Source organism: Coenobita brevimanus, chromosome 73, assembly GCF_032717465.1.
Source record: "Coenobita brevimanus isolate Jiangsu-jjx chromosome 73, ASM3271746v2, whole genome shotgun sequence".
Lineage (NCBI taxonomy): Eukaryota > Metazoa > Arthropoda > Malacostraca > Decapoda > Coenobitidae > Coenobita > Coenobita brevimanus.
This window is the reverse complement of record NC_137026.1, coordinates 32,021,538-32,035,809: the sequence shown is the minus strand read 5'-3', so window position 1 is coordinate 32,035,809 and position 14,272 is coordinate 32,021,538. Positions and strand designations below refer to the sequence as shown.

The 14,272-nt window shown below is 41.7% G+C and overlaps 1 protein-coding gene and 1 non-coding gene across 2 annotated transcripts; one reads left to right on the top strand and one right to left on the bottom strand.

Annotated features, from left to right (window-relative positions):
* Nucleotides 1-10,379: 10,379 nt before the first annotated feature.
* On the top strand, nt 10,380-10,498 carry LOC145407626 (5S ribosomal RNA). Its single transcript, XR_013898776.1, has one exon. It is a non-coding gene; the product is annotated as a 5S ribosomal RNA (ribosomal RNA).
* Nucleotides 10,499-11,412: 914 nt separating this feature from the next.
* LOC145407398 (glutathione S-transferase C-terminal domain-containing protein homolog) lies at nt 11,413-13,659 on the bottom strand. The gene is made up of 2 exons (XM_080278331.1): nt 12,915-13,659; nt 11,413-12,680 (listed from the first exon to the last, which is right to left on the bottom strand). Exons 1-2 carry the CDS (start codon nt 13,657-13,659, stop codon nt 11,413-11,415), a joined length of 2,013 nt encoding a protein of 670 aa, XP_080134457.1.
* Between the last annotated feature and the right edge of the window lie 613 nt (nt 13,660-14,272).

The window sequence follows — 14,272 nt, the reverse complement described above, 5'->3', positions numbered from 1 at the left end:
GTGATGCGGGTTTTTTGTTTTTGAGGGTAATTCTGTTTTTTTGGTTTCCAGATATGTCATTTGCATAGTTTAGCTTGTGTGAGGCGGAGGGGGGAAGGTGGGAGGGTTAGAGAGAGAGAGAGAGAGAGAGAGAGAAAGACATACAAATTTTTCTACCTACCTATCCTTTTATCTGTCTGTCTATCTATCTATCTATATATTTGTGTGTGTGTGTGTGTGTGTGTGTGTGTGTGTGTGTGTGTGTGTGTTTATATGTCTGTGTGTGGGGGGGAATGGGGAGTGTAAAATAGACATAGATAAACAGACAGACAGACAGATTGAGAGACTCTGACACAGGCAACTTTACAGCATAAGTCGATAGATACGTAGATAGATGCAGACAGACAAATAGATAGAAATACATAGAAAGAAAGAGATAGAGACCTCAACCCTTCCCCCCAGGCCCCCTCCCCCCCTTCCACCGTTCCCCTGTCTCCGCCACACATCGAACTCCGACCCTGCCATTGTTCCAGGACACTATTTTTGTGCCCTTGTACAGGTGTGTGTGTGTGTGTGTGTGTGTGTGTGTGTGTGTGTGTGTGTACGTGGGTTTGTGTATGTGTGTGTGCAGCAAAGAGTACATCAGAGGATAAAAAGGACGATGAAGTAACACATACCTACATCAATTTACACACACACACACACACATACACACACACACACACACACCAGAATGAAATAGGCAACCGTGATAATCCATTCCCCACGAGAATATCTTTTTTTTTATTACCGTCTCTCTCTCTCTCTCTCTCTCTCTCTCTCTCTCTCTCTCTCTCTCTCTCTCTCCTTCAGTCGATTTAAGGAAGAATAAAATTAACGAGTTGAAAGGGTTAAGTAAACAATGCAATGGCTGCCTAGACACGGGCCCCTACGCTGACGTTACGAAATCTATCTACCTATCTATCTATCTATCTATAGCCAGACCCTTAATCCCGTAATGGGTGACCACAAACAAAAAGCCTCCACGTTGCCCTGTCCCCCTGTCATTTCGCTGCCCTCCCCCCAGCTCACAACCTCCTCTCTCATGTACCTCTGTTACGAAATCTATGCTTAATATTCCATCCCTCCATCTCAAGGGGAAAAAATAAAAAATGAAAAAATATATATTGGGCTTATCACTCAACTAAGCTCAAGATGTCGATAGAGGAGATAAATTTCCTGATTGGTCTGAGATAGCAAACAAACAAACAAACAAACAAAAACAAAACATCGCTAGGTCTCTGTCTAGTATTCTCGCAGGGGAAGCTCCGTAACACCTTTTCCTAGGCGATTTGTTTTACTTGTGGCACTCCGCTGTCCTATTCTGTGTCGTGTAAATCCTCTAGTCATCACCATACTCTGCATAGCTAACGTGCGAAAAGGATGTTAGCCAGCTATATCCAGGAATAAATCGCTAAGGAAAAGGTGTTAGGGAGCCTCCTTACCCGACGGAAATACGGACTCTTATCTTCCGTCTTGAGGCATTTCGACAGGCGACTTAATTACGATCGTTCCGTATGACTAGGGTGATTGAGGAACTTAGATTGTTAGTGATTTAAGGCTGAGTGATTTATTGATAACGTACAGTCTGTCTTGAGCTGTGTCTGTCTGTCTGTCTGTTTGTCTGTCTATCTATCAGTCTGTTTGTTTGTCTGTCTGTCTATCTATCTGTCTTTCCATTCATTCGTCTATATGTATGTATGTAGCTACCTGTCTATATATCTATCTGTCTATCAATCTGTCTTTCTATCTACTAATCTATCCATCCATCTCTCTGCATCTATTTTCCATCCATCCATCTCTCCATCCATGCACCTTTACCTATCCAGCTTCCTTACATCCATCCATCCATCTTTATCTGTCTATATTCTTTACATCCATCCATCCATCCATTCATCTATCTATCTATCTATCTATCTGTCTATCTACAAATAAATCACTAGGTAGATATGCACAACTTCAAAGATAAAACAGAGATTGAATGTCTTGTGCGCCGTGGAGATGGCCTGGTCTGCTGGTGTGGGCGCAGGCGTAGCAGAGGGAGCAGAAGGTGAATAAATAATGCAGATAAACATTGATAAATTAACCATCCACTCAGCACACAAAGCACCCGGAAGAGAAGGGATATTATTGAACCTCCTTGTATTTCCTCATGATCTTTCCCCTTCAAGACGGTTTCCTAAAATCTTCACTATCTTCAGACGGTTTTTCCTCAACTTAAGAACTCCCTAGTGGTGGATTTCGAAGCTTTGCAGTATTTTATGGTCCTTTTTTTAATGTTATTTTCGTTCTCGCCAGACTATTTCGTTCAGTTTAACCCTCTCACGATTTTGACAAGCTGTTTTTATGAATTTATAAATACTTGTAATGTATGTGGGGGGGGGGATGAAGGTGTGTGGGTGTTTGGGTGTGTGTGAGTGGGTGGGTGTGTGGTAGGGTGAAGGTGTGGATGTGTGTGTGTGTGTGGATGTGGACGTGCATGAGTGAGTGGGTGGGGGAGGGATGTGTGTGTGTGTGTGTGTGTGTGTGTGTGTGTGTGTGTGTGTGTGCGTATGTGTGTGTGTGTGTGTGTGTGTGTGTGTGTGTGTGTGTGTGTGTGTGTGTGTGTGTGTGTGTGTGTGTGTGTGTGTGTGTGTGTGTGTGTGTGTGTGTGTGTGTGTGTGTGTGTATGTGTAGTGGAGCAAGCTATTAACAAGCTGAGTGGTTAGGTGCAGCCTGGATTGAGACGACAGGCCTTGTGTGTCTCACGGGTGGACGATTCATATTAGGTCACGCCTCGTTGGAAACACCTGTCCTCGTCACCTGTCTTGCCCCGCCCCGCTCCGTAACTGAGCCCGCGACCCACCTTGTTTGTCCTTCGCCTTGCCCCTCTCCGCTCGGCCCCTCTGCCCCGCCCCGCCTCATCCTCCCTCTCCCTGCCCCATATCATCATCCTTCACCTTTTTTTACTCTAACTTGGCCTAAAATTACCATCTCTCCATCTTGAGCGCCTTTTAACAATAGATTATCCTTAGAATATGGTGCAATAGTCACGAAGAAGTGCTATGGGAAGGATATAGAGCCATAGTATTCTCTTGACCAGCGAGCTACGTGAAATAAGCAGCAAAAGGACGAAAACCTGGGCCAAGTTAAAATGAAAAAGGTAGAGGTGTAATATTCATCTTTGTCCAAATCCACCCTATATTTTAAGACTTTCAACCTTGCTATCTATCTAATGTGTATTCTTCTGTCCCCCTCCATCCCCTCCTTTGCCCCCCACCCCACACCCCACACCTGCCCCGGAATACCCCACCGTTCCCCCCACCACTTCCTTATCCCGCCCCACCACACCCCACACTCCTTGCCTCACACCTCACCTCACACCCCACACTCCTTACCCCACCCCACCACACCTTCCCCATTCCTTGCCTCACCCCACCCCACACCTCCCCCAGAATACCCTTTCCCCACCCATTTCCTTACCCCGTCCCACCAGACCTTCCCCACCCCGTCTTCTGAGCCACCTACCCTACTGACTCACTTTCTCCTTCACTCCGTGCCCCCATTACCTCCCTCCCTCTCCCACTCCCTCATCTATCCTACTTTCTTCCCTTGTCCTAGCATTCTATCTTTTTTTTTAATGTAAGAAAGAAGGAACCAAAGGCCAGAAGCCAGCAAGACTGTTCCCTCAAAGAAAAACGCAAAAACAAGACAACTGAGAGCCAAGTTCAAGATCCGTTCATTTCGAGATGCCTGGACACACTGCGTTTGAAAGACTGGAAACCATAGGCAGTAGGATATACTGACAGAGGGAGACAGATCCAGAGTTGACCTGTTGCATAAGTGAAGGACTGGGAGTAACGGTTAACTCTTGCATTAGAGAGCTGGACAGAAAAGGGATGAGAGTTTGTTGCTAGACAGGTGTTACGTGCCCGTCGTAGAGGTGGAGAGGTGCAAGCAGACAGTTCAGAGGAGCAGTGACCATGGAAGTAGCGATAGAAAAGAGAGAAAGATGCAACAGTGCAGCGAAGTGACAGAGGTTGAAGGGAGCCAGCAGGAGAGTTAATAAGACGAAAAGCCCTTCACTTTCCTTACGTGTTTCTCTTTTTCTCTCATTTCCTAACTTAGCTTCACGAGCCTCTCTCTTTATCTTCTCTTTCTCTAACGTCCTTTTTTTTTCTCTCTCTCACTACTTTGCTTGAGCCGTAGCTGCAACACACGAGAAGTCACCGCTGGAGTGCATGTGTAGCGCAATATCTGGACCCCCCCTGGGCGAATATCCACGAAAATGAAGGGAAGGGGTGACAGTAATATAGGTAGGTCTGTGATTCGCCTGTTTAGATATGCATGAGTTCCGAATGAAGAGAGTCTCAAGATTTATATGGAAATTACGGTAGAATTTATATAAGAAAGTGTGGATATGTAAGGGTAGTCTTTTGTCTCCGTCTGTCTGTCTGTCTGTCTGTCTGTCTGTCTGTCTCTCTCTCTCTCGAGAGAGAGAGAGAGAGAGAGAAAGTATGAGTGACTGGATACAGCCCCACAAAGGGAAGAGAAGAAAAGAGAAGGCAGAGTGAGCAAAAGAAGGAGGAGAGAGAGAGAGAGGGGGGAGGGGGCGAGAGAAAGAGAGAAAAGAGAAAAAGAGAGTGGTATGGAGACTGAACTAACCTCCCAACCAGTAGCTTTGAGGAAACTCCCAGGAGACAGGGGAAGCGGAGAGAGGTAGTAACGACAGCAAATTGTAGCACTTTTCATCTCCACTACGTAGCCCAAACCCATTTCCGTAGAGTAGTCCGGAGCGTGACGTGAAACGATACGAAACTGCTCCTTTGAAACTTACCCTCTGTGTAATTTTGTTGCTACTGCTTACTGGAAACGAATTCTTTTGTTACTTACGTTTTTCTTTTTCGTCTGCTTTTAAGAGGGTTTGATTGTGTGTGTGTGTGTGTGTGTGTGTGTGTGTGTGTGTGAGAGAGAGAGAGAGAGAGAGAGAGAGAGAGACCAAATCTTTCAAGACCAGACATTGGCAAGCTTTCTTCTTTTTCTTCTTCTTAATCTACTTTTTCCTCTTCTTCTTCTTTTCTTCTTCCTCATCTTCTTCTTCTCTTCCCTCTCCTCGTTTTCCTTCTTCTATTTCCATCATCATCATCCCAATCTTTATTATCACCAAAAAGATGAAATGTAGTAGGATGCAGAAACAAATATATAATACATAAAAGTGTGAGAGCTATCAATAATATACAGTATCCAGTAAAATGGGCCACACATTCATTTATATATCACTTAAGCCTTTGGAATCCTGGCGCCATCTCCCAAGGTCTTTTTTTTTTTTTGTATTTGGTTCACATACACCTCTCGGGTAGTCAGTCAGATTCAGTTATTATTATTATTATTATTATTATTATTATTTATTCCTCCTCCTCCTACTACTACTGTTACTTCTTACTTCTCTCTCTCTCGGGTAGAAATATCAAAACCCTTTTATAAGACCACATTTGACAGACACATTTATTAACCCCATGATATCTGAGAAGGGTAAAGTTAGGGATTGGCATCTTACATATTCATCCAAAAACAGAGTTGATATTAACCCTGTTTCGAGCAGTGATGTAATTTCCACCTTAACCCTTTGAATGATGCCAGAGTGGGATGCCTGCAGGTGGTGGCACAGATATAACCTGGCATCTCAACTGCCTGGTTATTCAAACGTCCTTCAGCTATTTCTCTAACGCCCGAAAGAAGGATGGTGGACTGCAGAGGAGCATTTTAGGCCTGCAGTCCACTGGGTTCACGTTTAAATTGAGCCTGGGATAACAATAATAACTTTTTGAATCTGATGACACGATTTTCGTTCTTCCTACCAACAGATTTTTTTTTTTTTTTTTAGTTACGATGAGATTTTTCGAACTTCGGGTTTTTAAATTTTTGATTTCATTAACCCCTTCAACACGAAGGTCTTTGCTAAACGAAAATCGTCTGGAGGGGGCAAGAGTAAACCAAACTGTACCACCTCAAAGTTAAGTCCCTTCACCCCATGGACGTCAATTCCATAACGTTAATGCTTTAATTAGACTGCTTTAATTAGATGTTTGTATTCAGCTTAGGAGGCCCTATCACAATGCAGTAGTTAATGAGCACTATAAAATCATCATCATCATCATTGTCATCATCATCCAGACTTCTACTTCTTCCTAATGATGGGGTGAGGCCTTATTTTATTTATTTATTTATTTTTTGATAATGAATGGAGGAAGGAAAAACAAAGGGAAAAAAAATAAGTCCATGTGCCTAAAGGCATCCTCCATTCATAAAATACTTATAACAATTGGATTTAAAATTGAGAGGATTAAATGTATATGGGAAACAACTCCCAGGAAGTGAATTCCAGAGAGTAGTAGTTCTGGGGATAAATGAATTTTGATAAGTAGAGGTTCTTCATTGTGGGGGAGAGAGTGTGAGTTCATGGGCACTCCCAGCTGCCCGAGTATTTCAGGAGAAAATGTGAAGGGGAGGCACAATTGAAGCCAGTTCATTAAAGCATTTTTACGGTAAAAATATCGATAAAATAGTGCTAAAGAAGAATACTGTATATAAAAGAAAATTTGCCTCTAAAAGTTTCATTGCCACCTACAAAGCTCATCTGGCAGTTCCCCACATTTACAGTACCAGTTGTATGGAAACAGTTCAGCTTTACAGAGCACATCCTTTATGTAAATGAGAACTACCTGGTTATCCACAAAAAATAAGTAATTGTCACCTCCATTACTGCATATCTTTTGCCCACTGACAGGACAGATAAAAGAGTTCATACAAGTCACAATGTACTGTATTTAGTTGCCAAAGTGAACATAGTACTGTACATTAATAAAAAAGGCTATCAATAAAATATTTCATACACAGCACACTGTACAGTATATCAACATCAAAATGAACACAGTACATAAGTGGCCATGTATTCCTTCCCATCTCATACATTTAACCTGTAAATACCGCACCGTCATGTATATTCTATGAATGAATCTCAAACACAGTTGCTAGAAGTTATTTGCAGTCAAATTCTATTACGAGTAGTATTATGTTCCGAGATTGTATGCAATGGTGCCATATTTACAGGTTAAAGACACCAGGATGATCAGGAATACCTTGCCACAATTGAACATCTGTTAAAAATTTCCATCACTAGGTTCTGCCTACAGCACACTGATCAGAAATGAGCAGAAAGTAACTCAGTACTCATTCATAAAAATTACAGTAACAACAAATACAATACAACCTACAGCACTGTCTAGCATACTAGAGGTACAACAACATAAAGGCTCACATAAGAAACATACCTTCACAACTAAAATGTGGACAAGTAGATGATGCAAAAAAAATGTTTTTTTGCCTCTTTCCTCACCATAACATCAAATTGCAAAAAGACTTAAAACAACACTGTTACTTATATGTTTATCACTACCTTATAAACACACTAAACAATGCAGCAAAATACAAGGTAATGTAAATTAAACTACCATAAACATCAATAAAGACTTAATCATCATCATCATCATTAATATTATCAACATCCCAAACTCTTTTCCCACCTAAGGACAGGGTAAGGATCTTAATATACGAGAATAATTATGCAATGCTAACATCTGGTAAATTAGTTACTTTTTCATGTTAAGCCCCTGAATCCAATGAAGTCCTTTCAGTATATTCTAGCTATTTCTTGGTAGTCTGATTCAACTCAGGACTTTTCAAACTGGAGAGGTTAGACAGTGGCTCTCTTAAGCTACAAAAAAAAATAAATGTTGAGGCAAGAACACAATATACACTGAGCTACATCCAAAAAATTTAGCTGTGGGTAACTAGCCTACATCTAGTGGCACTAGATACACACACATATATACAGGTACAGTGTGCAGTTTGTAAGGCAGTGTTCCTTTTTGCCCAAGGCCCCTTCCCCCTCCCCCCCTCCATCCAATAGCTACTTTTCAACCTGTAAGATATCCTCCGGCATGCCAGTCAAGTCCCTTACCCTGAGTTCCCTTTTCAGGACCACATTCTACATTTTCCTGGGTAAACACAAAAGAGCAATCCTTTTTATATTCAGATCAGTACCGCGATTCACCTTGTTAAGCTGGTGCCACAGTAGGTCCAAAGCAGCTGTTGGCCATTTTTGCAAGCTATTTATCTATCTATTGCCAGATGCCTTAATCCTGTAAAGGGTGGACACAAACAAATCACCTCCATGTCACCCTGTCCCCTGCCATTTTGTTCCCCTCCCCCCAGCTGCTACCAAAATAGCCAACAGTTAGTGAGATTTTGCCCGCAAGGAGAACTGGATAACAATTTAGGCTATCAGTCTGCTGCTGTAATTAATACTCAATAGAAGAGGTAAAGGTTGGGGGCAAGATCCCATGAGACGCTTAGCTGTGGTGCTCACCTTCATAACCTAAGCCTCTGAGCCTGAGGCAGCTTTTCCACCCAATATTCTGGGATACAAGGCCATTGCATCATCCAGGTTACTACAGTTATCAACTGTAGGTATTACCCTAGGCACTAGCTTTACCAACCAACCCACAGAGTGGATGGACATCTGAGTCGAGTGATGTCAGCTGCCCCCTCCATGATTTAAACCCTGGGACTTATGGGACAGCAGCTTCATAGTCAGCTACGCTGACCACTCAGCCACTGCGAGTTAAAGTCAATTTTGTAACTGTGAATAAAATACTGGAATTCTACTGTATTAGACCATGGGACAATAATACTTAAAAGTAGTGTACTGTTGACATAAAGTTTGAATCTTGTGCTTCTTAATTTTTTTTTTTTTTTTCTGGTGATATAAAATCATTATTTGGACTCTCTGATGACCTGCCATGGACAACATATGCAAACACACTTGACCATGGTCTCATCATCTGAACATAATAAATTCATTATTCAGATGTTTGATGCATAGCACCAATTTTCAGAACCAAATGACAGTCTGTTAGAGTTTCTCTCACAGCAGAATCTGACAAACTCCATCTGCCTTTGCTGTTGTTAGGTAGCATGTGACAAACCACACCACTCATCAGTGTAATGATCACTTTGCTTTGCTAGCCTTTTTGGCTTACAAAAATGAACAATATGTTAGCCAAAAATGCCCAGTGTGATGCCAGCTTTACTCTCATGCATTCTATCCACATTTCCAAACCACATCAGTCAACCCATGAGCATCACTTCACTACCATTCTGTGCCTAAGAATAATCTTATAATGACATACTAAAAAAAATTTCAATAAATTTCCAGCCATCTCGTGAGGAGCCAAAGTCACCCTACCTGGTGTCCTACACAGACCAAAATGTGTCTAGTGTTAGAAACAACTAACAAAATACAGCTATGCAGTTTATGGACTTAGGAATGCCATTCATAATAGTACTGTATATCAATAAACTCCTCAAAATACTTAACCAAGAGGGATTACAAAGTTTTCTATTAAAGTTCTTACCAAAACAGTACAGTACTATATTTCCTCAACTGCTACTAATTAGAAGTTTGCCCTGTGACACACAAGGCCTTAGGTAAACATTGTTTTTGGTGTTCATTTTGAATTATGGGATATGTTGATATGGTGAATGTGCTTTTTTACCCAGTATTATATGAAATGTATATTTCCACCTAAGAATGGCTCCATCACCATAGAAATATTTGTACTTTCATATCAGAAAAAAAATGGAGAGAGAGAAAGAAGCAATAAAGTTTTACTTTGTATTTAGAAATATTTAACATCATTTTGTACTGATACGACTGACTTTTCTACCAGGAAAGATCAAATTTTCTGGCATCAAAAGATTGAATCCTATGGGTTATGAAATGGGGAATTTGGGAACAGCTGCAAACAATATTACTGTACTCAACTATTTAGCTAATCAATTATGAAACTTATGTAATATTCTGAATGGTCTGCAGTATTTGAATGATCACACCATTGGGCTCTGAAGACCTTTGTTTGCTGTCTTGTCACTTACTGTATGAAAATGAATTGATATTTCTGCCCACAATTATATATCTTACACATTTAGTAATGGACAAAAACCTATGGAAAAGATACCCAGTTCTTGGCATGGTGGTCAAGAGGACTAAAGCAAAATGCTGATGATGTGATAAAAAAATTTCAGTGCTTATGAGTTTCAGACACATCTGTCACATTTGGTGTCTCTGTGAATAAAGAATCCCTGATGAGATTTGTGTCCTGATGTCTTAGTTTAGTTTCATCAAAGTTTAACAATGGAAAACTTAAAGTTATCAACAAGAAATGGACATATCACTAATATTAGAAAAGCTATATTGAAATAAACACTAGAAAGAAGCAAGCAAACTAATGGGACAAATTTAATGTTACAATACTATTATCATTAACGGCCATGCCACGTTGAGTACACCGCTTCCCGTCCGATAAGCGAAGTTAAGCAACGTTGGGTCTGGTTAGTACTTGGATGGGTGACCGCCTGGGAACATCAGATGCTGTTGGCATAACTCCCTACGTGTAAAGTGGGGTTGGTGGAGGATTAGTGCCCCTCCCTGTAAAACAATTAACTCTAAGCCCTCGACCACCCCGTTTGGGATACATGGCGTCTGGCAATGGATGGATGGATGGATTATCTATAATTTACACAGATATCCCATACCAACAGCACTGCAATTCAACAGTATTGCAAGAGATGTACCATTATGTCTGCTGACACCCTGATATTCCTCTATGATTTTGACAACTGTAGGCAGACAAAGTGAAAACTGGGATAAAGCAGTGTAAGGGTATCGATGTAGTGCACTACCTAAGTGAAGCATGGCATTAATCTGGCTCTTTGATGAACAGAAGATTGTAACCGAGCAGTGAAAAGGAGGACTGTTGTGGACATGACTGTGTGTCAAGTGTGTACATGAGCCTAGGTTAAAATATGTGGATTTTCAGAGCATGAATGGTGAATGAATGCGTGCAGGGCCATTTTCACTGGGTATGCTGTTGATTACTGTAGTTCTCCCACTATTGTATTCTTTCCTTTTCCCTGCATTCTGCACCCTACCTCATTCCACCTGCATGTGGGAAATACGTGGGATGATGATGATGATGAAGATGATGACAATTTTGGGTGAAGAGTGGGTTGTTTGTAGCAATGTCAGGAGCTTAACTGTAGAGCTGTGTGCAATGTTGAAAACTGGAAAACATGTGCAGCAGTGGACAAAGTTCTGTATGTGACTAAGTAGTGTGGTAACTGGATGGACTTCAGTTTATGAAACATTTAATCCTACCCTCAACTCCCAACTATTTCTATGAGCATATGGGTTTTTGGTAAGCAGCTGGATGGTTGCATGGGTGTCAAAATGAAGTGTAAGGAGTGGATGAAGTGTGGGATAAGCTCGAGTTTAGGAGATATTTACTTTCACCTTCAGCTGCCAATTACACCTATAAGCAAGTGGTTCTTTGGTGAGCAGTGAGGTGGCTGCATGAGTGTCAGAGTAGTAGAGTAGCCCATCTCCTGTGCAGCCTTCAATCTGTCACTATCCACCAGCCTCATGCAGTGCTGTCCTTGACTAGTCTTGGGATTGTTCTGCCCATGTGTCTGGTCGGCAGTGTGGCCAAGTGTTAAGTACTGGTCTTGGGTGAGGGGCAGATCACGAAAGGTCTGACTCCGTGGATATGTTAGGATGTGGTTAGCCTGTACACCACCATAGCAACACGGGCTGCAAACAAATGCTGCATGCTGTTCCATACACTTTAGCAGCACCAAATCTGTTGCAACCCCACATGCATGGAGACAAACACCAATATCAAAACTACCTTTGAAGTAGTCCAAGTTACACTGTACAAACACAACATTTTTCAGATCAAGGGCATCTACCCTCTCCTTGGCTCGTAACAGAGATGCTTCCTTATTTTCCACCAAAACAATTTTACATTTGGGGAGACGATAAGCAAGAATTATTCCCACATGGCCACCACCAGCACAAAAGTCCACAATAATATTTCCATCTTGAGCTACCGACTCAACAGCCGTAACCACATTTTCAAGCTGTTGGCATTTTCTCTCTAAGCGGGAAGGAGGTAACTGTCCTTCCTTAGGGTTGACGGAGGAAGGTAGGGAAGACCACGGAAGGGAAACGTTATCTGCTGGATGATCGTTATACCCCAGTTCAACATCCCTGGTATCCAACATACCCAGGACAACATCAATATCCTGCTGATGGGTAAAAGATCTCCACCTAGGTTTATATCTTTCAGGATCACTCTTATATATGCTTTCATCTGGAACATTTGGAATCACAGTTTCTAGTGGAAAATCTGGATGTCTATCAGAACATAAATGAGCCAGTGAGCTTGACAGTACAGGCACAGCTCCCTTAATATACTCATTCTCCAAAATCACTTTATGCCACTTGAGAACCAAGGGAATTGCCGTATCTAAAGTTATAAGTGACTGCAATTTAGTTAACAGTATGTGAAAACTGACAAAGAGTAAAACATCAGCCAGTGTCATGTTCAATCCTTCGGCATATTTATGTTCAATGTCTGGGAGCTCAGCAAGGGGTAACTGAAGCAACCTGTCCCTTTCAGCTTCATCTTGAACAGTGTCTCTTATATATTGCTGCTTTATCTTGAGTGCATTGTGTAGAAGTGGCGGACGCTGAAGATGGTGTTCGTACCTCACTAGTTCTGCTACAATTAACACTCTGCTCTTAGCTTCCGTTTGGACACAATCATCTACTTGGTTACTCATTTTTACAATCTCTTCAGTCTCCTTTATCACTCTACCACCTTTCTCTGACCCTCCTTGCTCATTAAGCTTATCCTCTATTTTTATTTTAACCTCTACACCCCCCCTAGTTTCCTCAGCCATGCTGCCAATTTTCTCTAACTCCCCATTCTCTCTTGCCTCATCTATCCCTTTACCAGCATTTTCTGAATCTCCCTGCCCCTGGAACTTTACACAACCACGTACTGCCACCTCTCTCAATGCCATCAAAGCTTCAACCTCACAGAATTTTGTCCAGACACTAACCTCTGCACAAGCCTGCAAACAACTTCTCCTGAACCCTAACAGATAAGCTGCATGGTGTTCAGGATTGACGTCAACTATCTGATGAAGCATGAACCTTAGAGTAGAACATAGCCCAGCCACACACCATACTGGCTCAGAGTTCAGTAGGGCAGCAGGTAGGACACAGTTGGACAAAACAAAAGGGCAATCTTCCTCTTCCAACACTGAGTATTTGAAGGTAAAAACACTTGGATCAACTGGAAATATGCAGTCATCTCTCAGAGCACCTGCATCACTGAGATGTCCACTGTTACTCTGCTTAAATTCTTTATGGCTGTTACTGTGTTCATATCCTTTACATCTATTAATCTGTTCATGCTCTTCAAGGTTGCTACAATGTTCATGTTCTCCATTGCTGTTACTAAGCTCTCCCAGGAAATTAATGTGTCCATGTTCTCTAAGTGTGTTACTGTGCTTAAATTCCCTCTGCTCTAGGTTGGGGTTTTGTTTCAGTTCTCTTGGCTCTACGAGGATGACAGAGACAGCTGGGTTCTGGCAGTACTGGAGGGTGAACAGGGCAGCCAGTGTGTCAGAAGTCACCCATAACTCACCCCCCTTCTGATGACCTTGCAGAAAGATGCTTGCCTCCTTCATCATAGCACCTCTTGTACAACCTAAAACAAAATCGTATTATAATGAGAATAGTCCCAACACTGCCAAGGGAAGGCAAGATGATCTCCACACACCTAAAGTACAATGACATTTTTGTGCAAATTGTAAAGGTGATAATATGGTCTGACATCTGATCCTATAAACCCCCTCCCTCCCAAAAAGTAAAAAGTGTCAGGAGGTACTACCCCAGGGAACAATCATGCCAAGTTTGAAGTGAACAGCTGAAGAAATGAAGGAAAGGTGCCAAGCTGAAAAGTGTTTGGAAGAAAGAAAACGAAGAAGGACTCTAAAGGGCTACGTTAGGATTCAATATTATGGCCAAACAGGGGAATCATTCTGCTGGGAAACATCTTTAATCATACAATTTTGCTGCCCATCACTATGCCATCTTCTGGTGGACAATGAAATCTTAAATGTCAACATGATATGAGTAAAAGGTTATATAGTGCATACGAGAACTAATGTGCATCACTAATGTGCAATTTACTCTCACCTATTATGAAAAACAGTTTAAATTTACCAACCCCTTAGTTCCAGGTATAAAGCAGGCTGCCATACAATACTGCTAGTGCGTGATTTAAAAAACAGAAACACATTC

Excerpts from the sequence above, each read along its gene's own strand:
- LOC145407398 (XM_080278331.1), bottom strand. The coding sequence starts at position 13,659 with ATGATGAAGGAGGCAAGCATCTTTCTGCAAGGTCATCAGAAGGGGGGT. Across the intron at positions 12,681-12,914 it reads GGGAGATTCAGAAAATGCTG|CAGAACTAGTGAGGTACGAA; the intron begins GTAAAGGGATAG and ends TGTTAATTGTAG.